Consider the following 17619-nt stretch of genomic DNA (forward strand, 5'->3'; position numbering starts at 1 on the left):
CTGTTTTCATATATATATTAGACTTGAAATTCAATCTTTGTTACCTCCCCTGGCTGTAAGACCATGTGAGTATGTCAACAACTTGGGTGTGATTGTAGATGCTGATCTTTACTTCCAGAAGCACATCTCTAATATTTCTAAGACTGCTTTTTATCACCTCAGAAATATATCAATAGTTGGATGCTTCTTGTCTCAGTGTCGCGTTTCCATTACAGCTTTCTAAAGTTTCAACAAAGTACAACTGCGACTTGCAGGTGTTTCCATTAAAAGGTGTTTTGCGTATGAGCCGTAATTCTCGTAAAATCTCGTCCCGCGAGACTCCACTTTGTTTTCGGAAGTAAGATGGACATTCCAAATTTCTTGCGAGCTGGAACAATCATCTCTGTTGCAGTAGTCTACGACCGAAGACGAAGAGAGCGAGTCATCTTCCAAAGACAAAGCCCTTATGTGTGGCAGCGACCACGGATAAAGGGTTTCTGGGAGAGGATCGTGAACGAGGAATTAACAGAGGACTTGAATGTCCAGTGACATATATTTGCGAAAAAAGTGTTTCCATTACACTTTTGCGATATACTTCTATATCGACACATCTGAAAAGCCACCTCATGAGAGCGTAAAAACTTTTTCTCGATATTTGAGAGGTTTTTTTCCTAAATGTAGGTGTTTCCATTCCCAGTTTTTTATTGCGATATTTAGGTTTTGTGCATTTCTAGGGTTAATGGAAACACACTTAGTGAGACTCTGAAAAGCTGGTTCACGCTTTTCTTTCCAGCAGGCTGCATTACTGTAATGCAGCCAGAGTTTTAACAAAAACTAAAAGGTCTGACCACATAACTCCAATTTCATCTTCTCTCCTGACTAAAAAGGTAACTTTTATCGCGAGCATTTCGTCAGGTTTTGAGTGTATTTTAATTTGTTTAAGGAACTGGTCTCATTATTGTTATTATCTCCCTTTTGTTAAAGAATAATGATATTAAAATACCTTCTTGTTGTGTTTGTTTTATTATGTCCTGCTTGTTTTTATATATGTAGCACTTAATCATCTTATATGGTATTTTATGTTTGTCATATATGATGTATCTTAAACACACTGAGTTAGCGCTTGTCGTATGACATATGGGATATAAATAAAACTGACTTGTTGACTCATTTTACCCTTGTAACTTTGTCATTATTGTTCTTATATAGTTAATACTTTTATCTCTATTCTTATTTTATCTATGCATTATCATAATTGATCTTTTTTTACCTATTTATTGTCACTTATTTCTGCTGCTGCAAAATCTGAATTTCTTCTCTGGGGATCAATAAAGGCTGACGATACACATCACAATACAGAGGTCATAGTTTAATATATTGCCATACTGTAGGCAAGGCCATATATATATATATATATTGCATTTTTTCTATTTTAATTTCAGGAAAACTGTAAAAGTGCAAGTGAAAAAGTAAAACTGCTCGCAGGATAATTTAGATAAATAATTTAAGAATAAAGTATGAACAATTAAAAATCGACAGTCTCACGAAACACAATTTCACGATACTCAAGTATATTGATATTATCTTACATCCCTAATAGGCAAGACTGGTTTTTGATTTATGCATGAAGCACTTTGATTTGAATTTAATTTACTCGATGGAACAAAAGCACTCATTTCTATCTGATTATTTTCTTATAAACTGATTTTTCTTGATCATTTTTACTATAAATACTCTTTATTTTGACGTTTAACAATATTGCAGTATAAATTTCATGAACTGTGAGAGGATTTTGTCCATAAGTTGCCAGAAAATAATAATTTCCATAAAGACAGCACCACAGACCAGCTGTTTTTCTGCTGGTCCTTCACAGTTAGTTTAATCAGAGAGGAAACCAAACTCTGAATCACTACACACAGAAGGAAGACGTCTGAGTAATATCACAAAAGATTAAAGAGCAAAATAAGCAGAAAGCTCCCTGCTCCACTGACAGGACGGGTTTACGGTTATCAGGCTCCCAGCATGCACTGCAGCCTGGAGAACAGAAACAAGAAAGAAAGAAAAAAGAAACAGGACGAGGGTGGAGGAGGAGGAGGAGGAGAAGGAAGTGACTCCAAACTCCCCGACAGCTCAAGAGACTCGACAACAGGAGGACAAGTGAACAGACAGGACTGACAGCAGGTCCTGGGTCGGTCAGAGAGGCTGTGAAAGTCACAAGGCCGAGGAAAGGGTGAAGGAGGAGGGGAGGGTGAGAGGGTGAGGACGGAGGAGGGGGTGAGTCCCTCCACATTAACTCAAGACTTCGATCTCAGAAGAAGAGATTGAGGGATTGAAACAGCCCCTTACTCTAGATCTTCATCTTCCTACAACTCTCTATATCTTCTGCTCCTGAATCTGAAAGAAAAAATGGGAATCTGAAAATTTCCTCAATGGACACGTGACCAGAAAGAAAAAGAGAGAGAAGGAAAGAATATTAAAATGTATGAACATGAGGCTGAAAAAAGAAAAAAAAACATGGGAGGAGGAGGATGAGAAGGAAGGAAGGAAGGCAGGAAGGAAGGACAGGCTGATAAGAGACTGGAGGGCAGAGGACTTACTAAGGGTCTTTCCTCCCTGGGTAGAAGGGATGGCAGGCCCTGTTTTGGCCGTCTGCCGTTTGGCCGGGTCAATACTGACCCTGAGAGGAGAGGAAGAGCAGCAAGAGGTCAAAAGGTTAAAGGACACAGGAAGGTTAGGAAGACAAAAACACACAAACTGTGAGGAGGAAGAGGAGGAGGAGGAAGAGGAGGAAGGAGGTGACTGAACCTAAAAACGTCCTGAGGAGGAGGAAGATGACAAAAGCTCGTCAATTAAAGTCCCAAAATGTGTTGGAATGTACGGAGGCTCGAAAGGGACAAAATGTACTTAAAGGTTATCAGACCACTCAAAAATAAAACCTATAATATTGTTAGTTATATAATTAAATGGAGTGTATGAATAAATATTTGAGCTTTATCTTTACATTTCACCTTTAATCAGTTTGTTAGAAAAAGCAAAAAATACTATATAAAACTTAATTATTTTAACTCTTTATCTTTCAGTTGCTCGATTTATTGCTGCATCCAGCAATTATTTTCACTGATGATGAATCTGTTGATTATTTTTTCAATTAATTAATTAGTTGTTTTGTCTATAAAATGTCAGAAAATTGTGAAAAATGTTTCCCAAAGCCCAAAGACAACATCCTCGACCCAAATATATTCAGTTTACTGTCATAGAGGAGAAAAGAAACAAAAATATTCACATTTACGAAGCTGGAATCAGAGAATTCAAATATTTTTCTTTAAAAAAACAAAAAACAAAAAACCCTGATTGATTAAATCAAACTAGTTAGGGATTAATTTAACAGTTGACAACTAATTGTTGCAACTTTATTTTTAAACTCCCTAATTTTTTAATGTGCCTTAAACCAGTCACTGCTCTGGACTGTGACAAGAACTATCTCATGTACTGAATATTTTCTTGATTAATAATGTGGTATAATAAATATATAAATAAATAATAAACATTTAAATATATAAAAAATAAATAAAATTAAATTAAATTAAAAAAATGTGCAAAATGTCCATGGCCTAAAGCAATGTCTTGGTTAGTCCAACATCAAAAAATAAAAATAAATATCAAGATTATATGATAAGTCTAAAATCAACAGTTAAAAAATAGGCAACAATTATATAAAATGACTCATTAAAATTAATTTCTCAAGCAAAATCTTAAAACATTCTGTGGTTACAGCTTCTGCTAAGTGAGAGTTCACTACTTCTGTTTTATTTCACTGTGAATTATTTTGTATTTGTCTTTAAATTCATGGTAATTAGTAACAATTAAATTAAAATATAAAAATGAAAAAAAAATAATAATATGGTAATATCTCATGGTTTGGGATTTTTGGTTGGATTAAATGAGACTACTGAGGATGTCACTTTGGGCTCTGAAAAACTTCAGTGCACATTTTTTCAATTTTCTGAATATCGTTACTTTTTAAAACCAAATGATTAATCGAGAAATAACCAACATATAATCAAATAGTAACTAAAATAGTTATTAGATGCATCCCAGAGCAGTGAATGGTCGGGGGTTCATGAGAATTTTTTTTAAATTTAATTAAGTAAATAATATGATATAAAATTAAAATTTAAATAAAATTATCGACTGAAACATAAAGAAAAAAATTAAATAAATTAAGTTTTAGTGAAAGTATTTATTGCTTTTTAAAACCAGCTGATTGAAGGTTAAATGAAAAGTATAAAACTCATACATTTATTTTTACACTTCTCTTTTTAATTAACAATATTATTTAATATATTCAGTTATATTTCTGACCCGTCTGATCACCTTTCACTACATCCTGTCTCCGTATGAAATGAGGACAAACACAAAGAAACCCAAAGTGAGGTGAGAAGAGTGAGATGAGAGGACGGTGATGACGACTGACTCCAGTGATCTGGATGACGAAGACGCTGCCAGAGGAAGAAGATTGTCCACCAATCAGCCACCAGAGGGTGCTGCTGAGCCTCAGGACGGCACCCTGTGAGGGCCAAAAACCTCCTCCTCTGTTCAGCTTGACCACAGCTGACACTGATAATCATAACAGCGGCTGGTTCTGGTATCTAATCAGTTAAAAAGCTCTATTTATGGAATAAATCTGCTCGTTATTTTTAGTGTCCCGGCCTGATGACAGATCAGATTCACACCCTGACCTCTCGTTAGGGGAGAGACGAACTCAAACTGACCCGACAGCAAACCACAAAGATTTATGTGATAAAAGTTTGAAATGGAGACTTAAAGAAATTACTCTACTGGGTTTCTTTATGTGGCACTTTAAGAGCGTTAAAAGAGGAAGCAGAGTCCTCTGGATTATATTTATATTTAAAGAATTGTTTTGAAACGACAGGACATTATGTTAAAGGTTGAAGGCTCACATTTTTTTTTAAGTCTATCTTTATACAACACTTTGAAATGTGACTGGTTGCTGCAACTGTACTCGCTCCAAAATTTAAGAGTGAATCTTGCACAGTTACTGTATTTTGTAGTACAAAATTCCCTTTTTAGTTTCCTTTGACAGCTTTTCCTGCTGAGCCACAGCAAGAAGCAGCAAGTCAGAAGTAAACACCAGTAAGTACAGTAATTTAAACTAGTATAAAATACTTCAAAATACAATAAGATATGACAGAAGCACAAAAAAACATAGTGAAACTGGAAAAATAAACAACAGGGGGGCATTTAAAAAAAGATGTTTGTTCTCCAGTATCACCTCCACCAAGGGAGGTTAAGTTTTGGCTTATAGTTTGTTTGTTTGTCTGGAGGATTTGGAAACCTTCCGCTCCAACTTCTGTGAAACTTGTTGCACCATAGGGCTGCAAAATACTTTTTTTTTTTTCTCGAATTTAACTTGTGCAATTAAAGCCCAGTTCAGACCAAAGATTAACAACGAGACGAGCTGAAACAGGTGTGCCGTTCTGAAACGTTGTAAAAACCTGCTGATTCACACCAATGCAACTGGTGTATCATCTCTATGCAACAAATCTCTGTACTTCTGCTCTGATTTGCAGCTTTTCAGGTTTATTTTGGGGCTGAAAATATGAATGTATTTATTATGTATTCATAAAAAATACGCCACGTTAATTAATTCAGTTAATCAGTCAATGAGCATATGTGTGTGTGTGTGTGTGTGTGTGTGTGGGGGGGGGGGCATACGCACATACAGTAGCAGTGACTGGCACACCGTGAGGACAGAAACAGAGGGCTCGGCAGGGACGGAGCACCTGCCGACGCAAGTGAACACACGGTCTGCAGTCATTTTGACTTGATCAGCTGACTTCACTACAAGCTGATTGGCTGTAGGTGACGTGCTTTACATTCTAAAACCAGCCACCGGCGATTTGACCAGCTGAGTTGCAGGTGACACCATCAGCCGGCTTGAGTTGAGCTCAGACCGACCAGTTCACACTGCTGCAACTTTTCTCTGCAACGTTCTAAAACGGTTTCATCTCGTCGTGGATCTTTGCTCTGAACTGGACTCAACACTTCGTGAAAGACTGCGATACTGCACTGAAATGTTTTGAGTTATAATTGAAGGAGAGAATCAGTAGAAAATGTCACTTTAAAATGTAACTATTCTTTTGTTTTTTTATTGGTGCCTTTTGTGTTAGTTCAGTGTTCAATTTGTTTAATAAAAGAATGCTGGGACATAATTTCCTCTAATCATTTTTTGTATTTCAGCAGTGCAGTGAAAGCAGCAGAGAGGCAGAACTGAGTACACTTTAATATCCGTTTAATACTGCAAGTAATGTCGTCTCTGCCACTTTCAACAACCTTATTGCATATTTCCTTCATACCATGCAGTCCTAGTCTAGCATGGGTCAAAGAGGAACCATTAAATTTAGCAGCAAATCAGAATCACGGGGCACTTTTGTTAACGTTGCACAATACGGCATTGTTTTAAGAAGGGAGAACAGGAGGACAGATCACAGCAACGTCTGTATAACAGCAACCGATTATGACTTCAATGTACAGACTGTCATGTGAGTGTTATATTAAGATAGACTTGATAAAAATGTGAATCTATCTTTTATGGTGAGCCTCAGATTGTCTTAGTGTTATTATCCATAGATATTAAAGGGTGGAGATCTGAGTTGAAGAAGGGGGCTGTGTTGTGTGGAAAGAAAACAGACTTGGATTATCTCCTCATTTTCAGCCATTAATGAGCCAAGATTTAAAAGGTATATCTTAAGAGCTAATTATGATATTTTATCTTTTGTATTTATGGACTTTTATATTGACCTTGTAAACTTCTGTATCCATGAGGAGTAAATGTGATATTTTGCAGAAAGCATTTAACAAAGACTGATGTAAACTTAACATCAGTGGTGATCCACAGCTCACAGAACTGATCTCTGGACTGTATGTAAAGGAAACCACCCCTGACCCCACCCTGATGGGGGAAAGTCTTCTCAAAATGACTCAAGGAAGCTCAGAAATCCAGTTCAGGAACACCAAACGTTCCCAAAAACACAACAGAAAGCTGCAAAAAGGACAAAATAATCAACTGACAAGCCTTTAAAAAAAAACATTTATGTTTAAGTTATGTTTCTATATGCAAAGCAAAACCTAGTGAAACACTTAACACAACTGGATAGATCAACCATAGACCTACACAAATACAAACTTATATCTGTTTTTTAAGCTCTTGATGGCCCAAACATTTTCTCCTCTGTCTGAAAACAGAAAAAAATCTCATCTGACAGCCCCGAGAAATCACATCTGAGCCAGAGGGAGTAAAAAAAAAGAGAGACTGTTTTATGGTGAATAAATGCAGCAGAATAATGTTTAAGGCTCCATCTAAAATGTGCAGTTTCAACAGCAGAGAGAGTTGAGTCGATAACAACAATCAATGTGGTGAGAAAACAAACCACAAATCAATGGCAGCTGTAAAGAAGCGACCCCCCCATGCATGCATCGGCAATTGATTAGTGGCAAGCTGCTGCTTTGTTGTTGTTGCTGTTGGTTAAATCGACTGATTGGTTCAAGGAGTCTGGTCTGCTCGCCCAATCAGCCTTTATCCACTCAGACCAACCACAGCCACACTGGGTACATTTACACACACAGGAACTCCAGTTAAAAACCTGACTAATGCACAACTCCAGCTGATTAATGATCGTTTAAATCTGATCTATAATGACGTCTTTGCTGATGTTTTCTATGGAAATAAATATCTGACCAGATGTTATCACGTTACATCCCTCTGAAATTGAATAGTTTAGACATTTGAGAGAATGATTATCCGCTTTCTGTTCAAGATGTAGATAAGAAGATTGAACCTCTGTACACGTCTGTTATACCTGTACAGTGAACATGAAGCTGGAGCCAGCAGCCAGTTAGCTTAGCTTAGCATAAAGACTGGAAACAGGGGGAAACTGCTAGCCTGGCTCTGCCCAAAAGCTCACTGTGATAGATGTGCTGTTAAACTGTACTTCATTATACAGACAGGTGTTCCTGTTATTTAGCCCATCATCACTGATAAAAACAGGGTGGACAAAATAACGGAAACACCTGGAGCCTCCAAAATGACCACACAGCTGAATCAACACAATTAAAAAAACTAGACATGATAACCTTCATGAGAGGAAGGATTATTGCAGGACGGTTTTATTATGTCTCCAGGAAAGACACTCATTAGGGTTGGAAATTAACACCAGCCATCAGCCAAATGCTGCTAAAATATTCAGAGTGGCTGCTCGGTTTGCTTCATCCACCAGCCAAAAAAACACAAAGATAATCTATTGAGTTGCTGGTAGATTCGGGAATTCAACAGCAACAGTGACAGGTGGGCAAAGAAGTTATTTTCCAACCCTTGTACCAAAACCTGGAGCCAATACAGCACCAGTTCTTATGAGAATGAATCAAAACGCAGATTTTGGTGCTTCATATCAATCATTATGTGACTGATCGTAGCGAGGGTGCAGCCGAAAGTGTTTTGAATTTAATCATATATCAAGTATAAGTTATACTGTTAAAGTATTGATATATTGTTTAATTCATTTGTTTTCTGTAACCGCTTATCCGGTTAGGGGTCGCGGGGGAGCCTATCCCAGCTGACATTGGGCAAGAGGCAGGGTTCACCCTGGACAGGTCACCAGACTATCATAGGGCTGACACATAGAGACAGACAACCATTCACACTCACATTCACACCTACGGACAATTTAGAGTCACCAATTAACCTGCATGTCTTTGGACTGTGGGAGGAAGCTGGAGCACCTGGAGGAAACCCACGCTGACACAGGGAGAACATGCAAACTCTGCACAGAGGGCAGACCCGGGTTCTAACCAGGAACCCTCTTGCTGTAAGGCGACAATGCTAACCACTGCACCACCGTGGCACCATATTTTTTCATTTCAAGATCAAATTTGCCTTTGTAACAAAAGAGCTGTTCTTTGAGAAAGAAAGAAAGAAAGAAAGAAAGAAAGAAAGAAAGAAAGAAATCCTAATAGTTCCTTTTTTTCACGCTGTTATTTTAGACATTATGCACACACACACACACACACACACACACACACACACACACACACGGGCCTGAAATGGCTTTGGCTGTCTTTCTTTAAAAATTATTATTATTATTATTATCATTTTTATTATTATATTAGTTTAGGCACCAGTATCGGGAAAAAAAAGAAAAGAAAACAACATGACTTGTTACCAAAAAAACGGCGGCCATCTTGTGATGACATCACTCCAGTCATGATACAGCAATCTGCTACTTAACACAGGTGTCAGCTAAGGGCGTAACACAGGACACAGGATGCCCAATTTAACCTGGACCATTTCAAAACATTTAAAATGTAAACCTCAATTAAGATTTTTAATAACGTATTAAGTACATCGTATCGTATCATATAAAGTGGAGGGGTAATAGCCCTTCACCTGCTTCCTACCCCCTTACTTCCGGCCCTCTTGCTCACACCACACCCGTCTTTGAAACTGACCTTTATTTTGATCCGAACTACACACCTGTAAAGTTTCACAGCTGCATCTTGCACAGTTGTTACTCTATTGCAGCGATAAAATCTATCCACAGACAGACAGACATTTAACACCTGGCACAATACTCAAAACCACTTCTGTGGTAGTTTCTGGTACAACAGGTGTCTCACAGGTGTATCACAAACACGCACACTCACACAGTTAAAATAATACCAGCCATTGCAACATTATCGAGGCTGGTAAACTGTTTATGTGTGGGCTAACCAAAGTGACATTTTAATTAGTGAGATCTAGAGGCGCTGGTAGGCTGATTCTGTTTCCTCTGGACAGAGCCAGGCTAACTGTTTCCACCTGCTACCCGTATTTACACTAAGCTAAGCTAACTGACTTCTGGCTCCAACTTCTTGTTTGTTGTGCAATCTTATTAACTCTAGACTAGAAAGCGAATAAACATGTTACCCAATTCCTTTAACAATAAAACTAGCCCTCTTGATAAATTGGATAAAGTTAACTTGGGTGAAAACCACACAGTGAAAGCTTCCATCACATTAATCTGATTATGAAACTGCGTGCATGTAAATGTACCCAGAGAGTTTTTGTTCCTGCTAAGCGGTGTGTTAGTTCAGTGCCAGCAGCCCCACACGTCTGTAGAGTTTCAGAGGATGTTCTCTCAGTGAAATTGTTTTTCGTTATGTTTTGTTTTTGTTTTTTTTTGGCACAGAGCGAAAATAAAAGGCAGTACAAGAGTCCTACCTTTTGGTAAACCTGAATGACATGTTTCTACAACAGAATCAGACAAAGAAACAGTGAAAATGGTGAAGGAGGAGTGGGAGGAGGGAGGGGGGGTATGAGGAGTCTGAATGAGTGAACAAAAATGGGGTGATTGGAATCATCAACAGTGGAGGGAAAGATAATTTTTTTCATTGATTATCAAATGATTTCAATTCCTCATTTTAGGTCAGTCATTGCAGGAGTGATGTTGCTGGCTGGGCTGCCACTTTGAGAACATTTAAATGAACAATTATTTTTATTGTCTGCTGATTATTTTCTTAATTATTGAATAACTGTTCAGGATAATAAAAAATAAATAAATAAAAAAAAATCACAATGTCCTACAGCCAGTGGAGGAAGAAGTAATCAGATCTTTTATTTGAGTGAAAAAATATTTAAAGTATCAAAAGAAAAAGCATTCATTTTGCAGAATGGGCAGTTTCAAAATCATAACTATTATATTATTGGATTATAATTACTGATGCATTAATGTGTTCATCACTTTAATGTTGCAGCTCATAAAGGTGGAACTAATTTTAATTACTTTACATACTGCTGGGTGGTTTAATCTATAATAATACATGATTATTTAGTAGTTGATTTATATTTTGTATAATTAATCGTAATCTGCAGAGTAACTAAAGGTATTAAATAAATGTAGTGGAGTAAAAAGTACAATATTTGGCTCTGAGATATAGTGGAGTAGAATTATAAGGGAGCGTAAAATGGAAATACTTCAGTAAAGTGCCTCAAAATTGCACTTTGGTACTGTAGTAACGTAAAAGTACTTTATTACTTTCCACCACTGACCTAAGCCTAAAGTTTTCAAATGCCAGAAAAGCAGCCAATACTCACATTTTAGAAGCTGGTTTATTTTATTTTTGCCTGAATAACAACTTGATTGATTATCAAAATAGCTGAGTGTTTTTACTGGAGCTCCATTTTGTTTGTGATGGACGGTGTGAACCTAAAAATGTGCAATTATTATGCAAGAAAATAATCAGCAAACATCTTTAAATGATAACTTCAGCATTTTTCAAATTTCTGTGTTTAAGTGACTAATGGGAACAACAATTTTTGAATTTAGTCCAGTATTGAGTGAGAGGGCTACTGTCAGCAGCAGTGTAACCACTCCGGGCATGTTTGCACCGTCAATGTACGTCATTGACGGGCGCCACTGACAGGCTGAAGTTATTGTTTTAAGTATCTGACAACATTATGGAAAGGATCCCTACAGAGATAGACCTTTATTTTACAGAGTAAGATCCTTTTTGTTTAACCAGAAACAGTCCCAATATCGCTATTGTCAAACCTCCCAGACTCCTTTTAAAAAAAACAGTGATTTTATCATCGTAAAACATTATTTCAAGTCAAGAGACACAAAATAAAACTCACAAAACTATCCTGGTTCATCTTTTCACTGTTCCAGCAATCATCAAGTCTGGTTTGGTTGAAATTAACCCTTAATTCACCCAGTTAGATGTGATAATACGCTGCATCTATACACACTGAAATGACTGCATTTTGGGGCTGTTTCTGGTTAAACATAAAGGATCTTACTCTTTAACAGAAAGCTCTACCTCTAGAAGGATCCTTTCCATAACGTTGTCAGACACTTAGAATAATAATCAGAGCCTGTCAGTGGCACTTTTAATTGACGGTGCGAACAAGCCCTGAGAGGTTACATTGCAGCCTGTTGCTCCCATGAGTCACTTAGACACAAAAAATGGGAAAACAAGGTCCAGGTTGACAAAAACTGAAGTGACCCTTTAATGACTCACAGGACTGTGACTGGTTAAAATTATGTTATGATCCGGGAAATGTTAATGGCCTATAACCAGTTCCCGGATCACAACACAGCTGTAACCATTAACAATTCACAAATTCCATTAAAGAGAGGTCAAACTGAGGCGGTTTGGGTTTTCTGTGGCAGGCATCCAGGCAGCGACAGATAAACAATTTAGACTTAAGAATAAATCACATCGTACAGGACAGTGAAGTGTTCCCCCAGCATGTAATTAATCATCCTAACTCTACAAGGCACTGTGTTGATTGGCTTCTCATTTGAACAGACAGAGTCACAGGAGATTAAACTGTACAGAGCAGAGGGCTGGAGTTTATCCACTTTCAGACGTCACATCAATAACTTGTGAAAAAGCGTACGTAAAGATCGTTTAAGAATAAACTGAGTGAACAGAAAGAGAGCTAAACTCCAACCCTGTGTGCTTCATACTGACATGATGTGTGTCGTCGCCTACCTGCGGGTGAGTTTGGAGGTGAGTTTGGAGAAAAGGTTGCTGGTGCCACGGCTGCGGGTCTGAGAGAGAGGGGTGGCGTCGTGGGAGAGGGTGGGTGAAGCCGGTGGCCCGTTGTACGTGGCTGTGCGGCGGTCTCTCAGCTGGCCGCCGTGGAAGGTGCTGCGGCTGGCGGTGCCTCGCGGGAAGCGGAGACGGTCGGGCGTGGTGGCGTTGGCGATGCTGTTGATTGACGCCACCGGGTTCCTCTGGCCGCCGGGTGACGCTGCAACACTGCTGAGGTGGAGGGAGAAGAGTGGAGACAGTTAGGGTCAGAATTTAAACCAAAAATCAGACAGTTTTTCCACTGCAGGCGTGTTTCCTCACTGAACCTCAACACATGTTGGTGTTTGTTATTCAATAATGTCTCCAGTAAACCTGATGGAGCAATTGGCATATTTAATAGACGTGGTTTTAAATGTCCTCCAAAATAAATACGCCAGATTTTACAGTGAAGGTCAACAGTTTGGTGCAGAGGCAAACAGCTGCAATGGAAAAACCTTTATTGTTACCAGTCGCATCACATTTCCCTCCTTATCTTTAAAAATGGCCGAGAGCTTGTTATTCCTACGTGGATCTCTAACACTGCCATGAGTTTTAACTAAATGAATCTTGCATGTTAGATGTCAACAGGGTAGGAAATTAAATAATAATATATATCATCCAATCACATTAGCTGGTGGATTCAGACACTGAATAGCCAGTTTTGTTTAGTAAAAAAAAAAACCCTATCAGTTGGTAACTCTTGGTTTCCTAACTTGGTTTACTTTGACGAAAAGAAAACTTTTCTATGCCCCCTTTTCAAACAAATAGCTTTGTGAAGTTTTGAGCCACAGGGACTAGATCAGGAGCTGAAAAACCTTCCTTTGAACACTCCTGGTTGTGCTTCTACTGTGTCTGTGATATTGTGCAAATCTGCATTAAATTAGCCCGACAACAGATCTTTGAAAAATGTTCAAGACTCAGATTTCATTGTGTTGTTTGTTGAGACTGTTGCTCCACTCTGATAACTGAAAGGAAGTCGCAGAGGAGGTGGAAAAGGAGACTGAAAATGTTTATTCATGCTTTAATAACCACATTTTAACGAAGAGCAGATTAAAATTTGCTCCGCTTGTTCTCAGAACCCATCAGCTATCAATCTAATGCAGTGGTTCCCAACTGGTGCAGCCAGGGGGTCCAGATTTCTCCTTAGTCATTAGTTCAAGGTCCATACAGTTTAATACATTCAGTGTCACGCGCGTTTAGCGATGTTTTCGAGTCAGTTTGCTGTCTCTGTTAAGTCGTTTTCTGTTAGTCACTCACTCTGCAGCAGGAAAGGGCACTTAGCTCAGTGCCAGAAATTCTATGTACTTAAAATTAAGTGTTGTTTTTTTTTTTTTTTTTTAAAACAAACTTGACACGTTTGCGATTCACCTGCAGCCCATTCATAATGGACCCGCTATGTCAATGTCTATAAAGCCTCCAAGGGCAAGGTTGATATTCTGGGCTGTAGCCAGCAGATATCCGAGTCAAGACTTCTTTTTTAATGTGACAGCATTTTAGCTAATCTACATAAACAGATATCTCCATATTAATGCAGACAACTCAAATAAATAAAAACCTACATGAAGCTGACAGGTCGTCAGACATAGCCAGTGGGTTCTGAGATTGCATTTCAGCCAATGCATTCCACCTCTTCACATGGACTGTTTACCTGCCGCTCAGTAGTAATGGGACAATACTACTCCGACTACAAACTGACTACAAATAGAAACTCAAAGGGAAGTCAAAATACTAATAGTTTAGTTTTTAAAGTAAAAAAAAATACCACAAGAAACGTCAACAGCTCATACTGATGTTGATGCTCGTGGCACTGATGGTTGTCTACTGTGAGAATGAAGCTGCAGACATGTTGCACACACTTTGACAGGCAAGTTTAGACCCTGTCACTTAGACCCTGTTTTCTGAGGACTCTGAGTTGCTAAAATGGTCCCAAAGCCCCTGGAAAAAGATTTGTTTGGTGAAAACAGGCTACAGTCGAGATGAAAGGACAAAAACCTTATTAAATAAAATGTGAGCGACAGTGTGGGAGATGAAGTGCATGAACTCACCAGCTAAAGATAATTTTAGAAAAGAGAAATTTAACAGATCTAACATTTGATGTTTGTTAATTTCCCACCCTGAGCATCAAGCTCCTGATGTGTACAATGAGGAGAGTGAGTTCCCTGATCAGTTAGACTCTAAACAAAAACAGACGATGGGTCTGAGGGGACAGCTGGGGAGCCGGTGAGCGGTGGAGCTCGGCTCGCCGTGTTGCGGACACGAACAGGTGAGGGGGATCCAGACGGAGAAGAAGATCAGGGGGTCAGAGTTCACAGCAGAGGATGGAGGAGAGATCAGGAGCAGAGCTGTGAGAGTTCTGTTATTGCAGCGGAGACACGAGGTCCTCCAGCTCATGGTTGGCAAACATAGAAAAATATTATCACACACAGAGTTTAGGAGCTCGTTCATCAAAGCATGGCAGCTTGATTTAAGTGTGACGATACATATTTTTCTCTACTTGTGCCTCCATTTGTATCAGTGTCTGAAATCTACACCCACCGTGTTCCAAGTGCAGGAAAAATATTTGTTTATCTGCTGCAGTGATAACACCTGATTGTGAAACCTGAGTATCTGATCTTTCATACTGTTTTTTCATTTAAAATTTCAAACATCTGTGACCACCGCTTACTCTGCGACTGTAAAAGATCAAATAGAAGCAAACCCTTTATATTTAAAAGGCTAATTAAAGGCAAAGTCAGCAGAAGCAGTTTTGGTGTGAGCGTGCTGTTTGAGGTACTGGCGAGACAATAAGACACAAACCAGGAAGTCCAGTTTGGTTAGCAGATTAGTTTGTTTAAAGGCTCATCAGAGGTCCAATGGTTTGTAAAACTCCCAAACAGGACTTCGAAATTCTGAGAAGTTTTCACAGCTTTAACTATTTTATAACTGGTTACAACAATCTTGAGAGACACTTGAAATATGGCATTCACATTACAAGCTAATAGGAATGTTTCCTTACTTTGCTGGTTGATGTCACATTGCAGCAACAGTTTTTTTTGAAGATATTTTTGGGGCTTTTTGAAAGGGGGAGAGAGAGGAGATGACATGCAAGGTGAGCTAGTGGGCGCCCCTTCAGTGCAGTTTAACCTGGATCAACTCAAGTCAGTCTTACTGCAGCCATATTCCAATATCAGAATCAAGGCTTTTTGTTATGATGCTGCCTTTATTCAACTTTTCCACGCAGTACCTGTGTACAAAAAAGCATCATTAACAGGTAATGTGACATATTGTGATTTAATGTTAGTTTATTATTTCTGGGGACGCAATGATTCAGTCCGATCAATCAGCTCTGACCTTGTTAAGTGAATCTGAGATCAGCCAGATTTTATTTAAATACACTTTTTAGGCTGCGACCATTTTCTGTGGAGAGCTGACATCAGAGCATAAAGCTGCTGCTGACATTACGACATCACTTCCTACACATTATTCTGAATAACTGCATGTCAAAGTGTCAGCAATGACACTCGAGGTTCGCTAATATTACCAAAGATTTGCTCCACAGATTTTATTTTATTTTATTTTATTTCCCCCGATTTAAACATCTCCTGCATTAGGGGATGTTATGAGAACCAATACTTGTGCATCAAAAAATGAAAATGTGATGGTACTTGATGTTCTCCAGTATCGTAGGTGCTAGGAATACAATTCTTCTGGACCTGACAGGGCAGCATATGCGCCTACATACGTTCTAGTCTGCTGTGAAACGCCAAAGGAAGAAGAAGAACTTATTCCAGCACAGAGCAACAATAACACGTGGAAGACGGCATTAGGTACAGCTGCAGCAACAGCTCTGCCTGGACTTCTTAAAATGAAAAGCTTTTTTAAAAATTCTTTGCAATGGGAGTGCTACGTATTTACGCTTGTGACAAACGCCAGCAGCGTGACGAGGTGCTGAGCACTTCACGATTACGTTTTTTGCTTCTTCAGGTTGCAAAATGTTACATTTTTTAGCATGGTCTTGAATTAGGTATCGAGAATCATGAAATTTCACTGGTATTGATATCACCTGCTAAATTCCTTGCAGAGTGACATGGCTATTCTGTGGTTGTTTTGAAACACTGCATGGACAAAAGACGGGTTTCACAAGCTGAATAAATGGAGAACGGTTCAAAATGAGGACTAATGTTACAGTTCATAACAACAACAAAATTTTAACAAGTGGATTTTAAAGAATCCTCTGGAGGAGATCCGTTTGTTTAGCAGGTTAGTTTAGGTTTGAGTTGAGTGGTTTGTTGAACAGCTGCAGAAGCATCAAATGAAGCAAAGTGAAGAACTTTCTTTGTTAACATAGAGAATAAGTGCAGCACTGACTCTGATCACAGTTTATCACTGTAGCTCAGCACTATTTTACCCTTCAGAAAGTCGTGTCTTTTACCTGCTTGTGGCCGATGAGCGTAACTTTCAGACACTGACAACCAAAAACAAGTTGTTTTCCTTTCTGTGCCTTGCAGGAAATGGTGTCCATGGTTTAGTCGAGGGGTTACAGAGTGTGAAGCTGGCTGGATGTGTGGGTTAGCGAGGGGCCAAACAGGGGCTGAGACATGAGAGGAGACAGACAGGGGGGTTGTTGGAGGCCCTGCCGTCTTACTTGGGGGAGCAGTAGTCCAGAGCGTAGTAGGAGTGGGGCAGCGTGGCCCAGCCTGCCTGGCAAACGTACAAAGGGCCGACGGTTTGATACCTCAGCCGCACCGAACTGGACGAGGCACCGAACGCAGCGGCCGCAAAGCCAGAGGAAGGGCTAGTGGCACAAGCCATCTCAGTCATGCTGGTCATGCCACAATGAAAAAAACAACATCCCCCCGAACCACAAACACACAGGCAGAAATGAAAAAAATAAGATGATGAGAAAAAGGGGAAGTAAATACAAGAAAGAAGGAATTAAAGAAAGAAAATAAAGGGATGAAACAAAAAGGATCCTGTCTGGATTTTCTTTCAACAAATGGTGAAACACTGCTGTTAGAGTCTGGGAGG

General features: G+C 39.0%; 1 protein-coding gene across 27 annotated transcripts in view; it reads right to left on the reverse strand.

Annotated features, from left to right (window-relative positions):
- The window catches only part of mark3a (MAP/microtubule affinity-regulating kinase 3a), an 88463-nt gene that overhangs the window by 8047 nt on the left and 62797 nt on the right, over positions 1–17619 (reverse strand). For 4 of the 27 annotated variants that reach the window (XM_033643215.2, XM_033643219.2, XM_033643220.2 and 1 more), the window contains exon 15: positions 12532–12804. In XM_033643215.2, the coding sequence (XP_033499106.1) occupies positions 12532–12804 (273 nt within the window). Of the gene's footprint in view, positions 1–2325; positions 2374–2576; positions 2657–10255; positions 10283–12531; positions 12805–17236; positions 17414–17619 lie in introns of all 27 variants that reach the window. The other 23 variants (XM_033643221.2, XM_078175315.1, XM_078175321.1 and 20 more) reach the window with 12 other exon arrangements.

This window comes from Epinephelus lanceolatus, chromosome 15, assembly GCF_041903045.1.
Source record: "Epinephelus lanceolatus isolate andai-2023 chromosome 15, ASM4190304v1, whole genome shotgun sequence".
Classification (NCBI taxonomy): Eukaryota; Metazoa; Chordata; class Actinopteri; order Perciformes; family Serranidae; genus Epinephelus; species Epinephelus lanceolatus.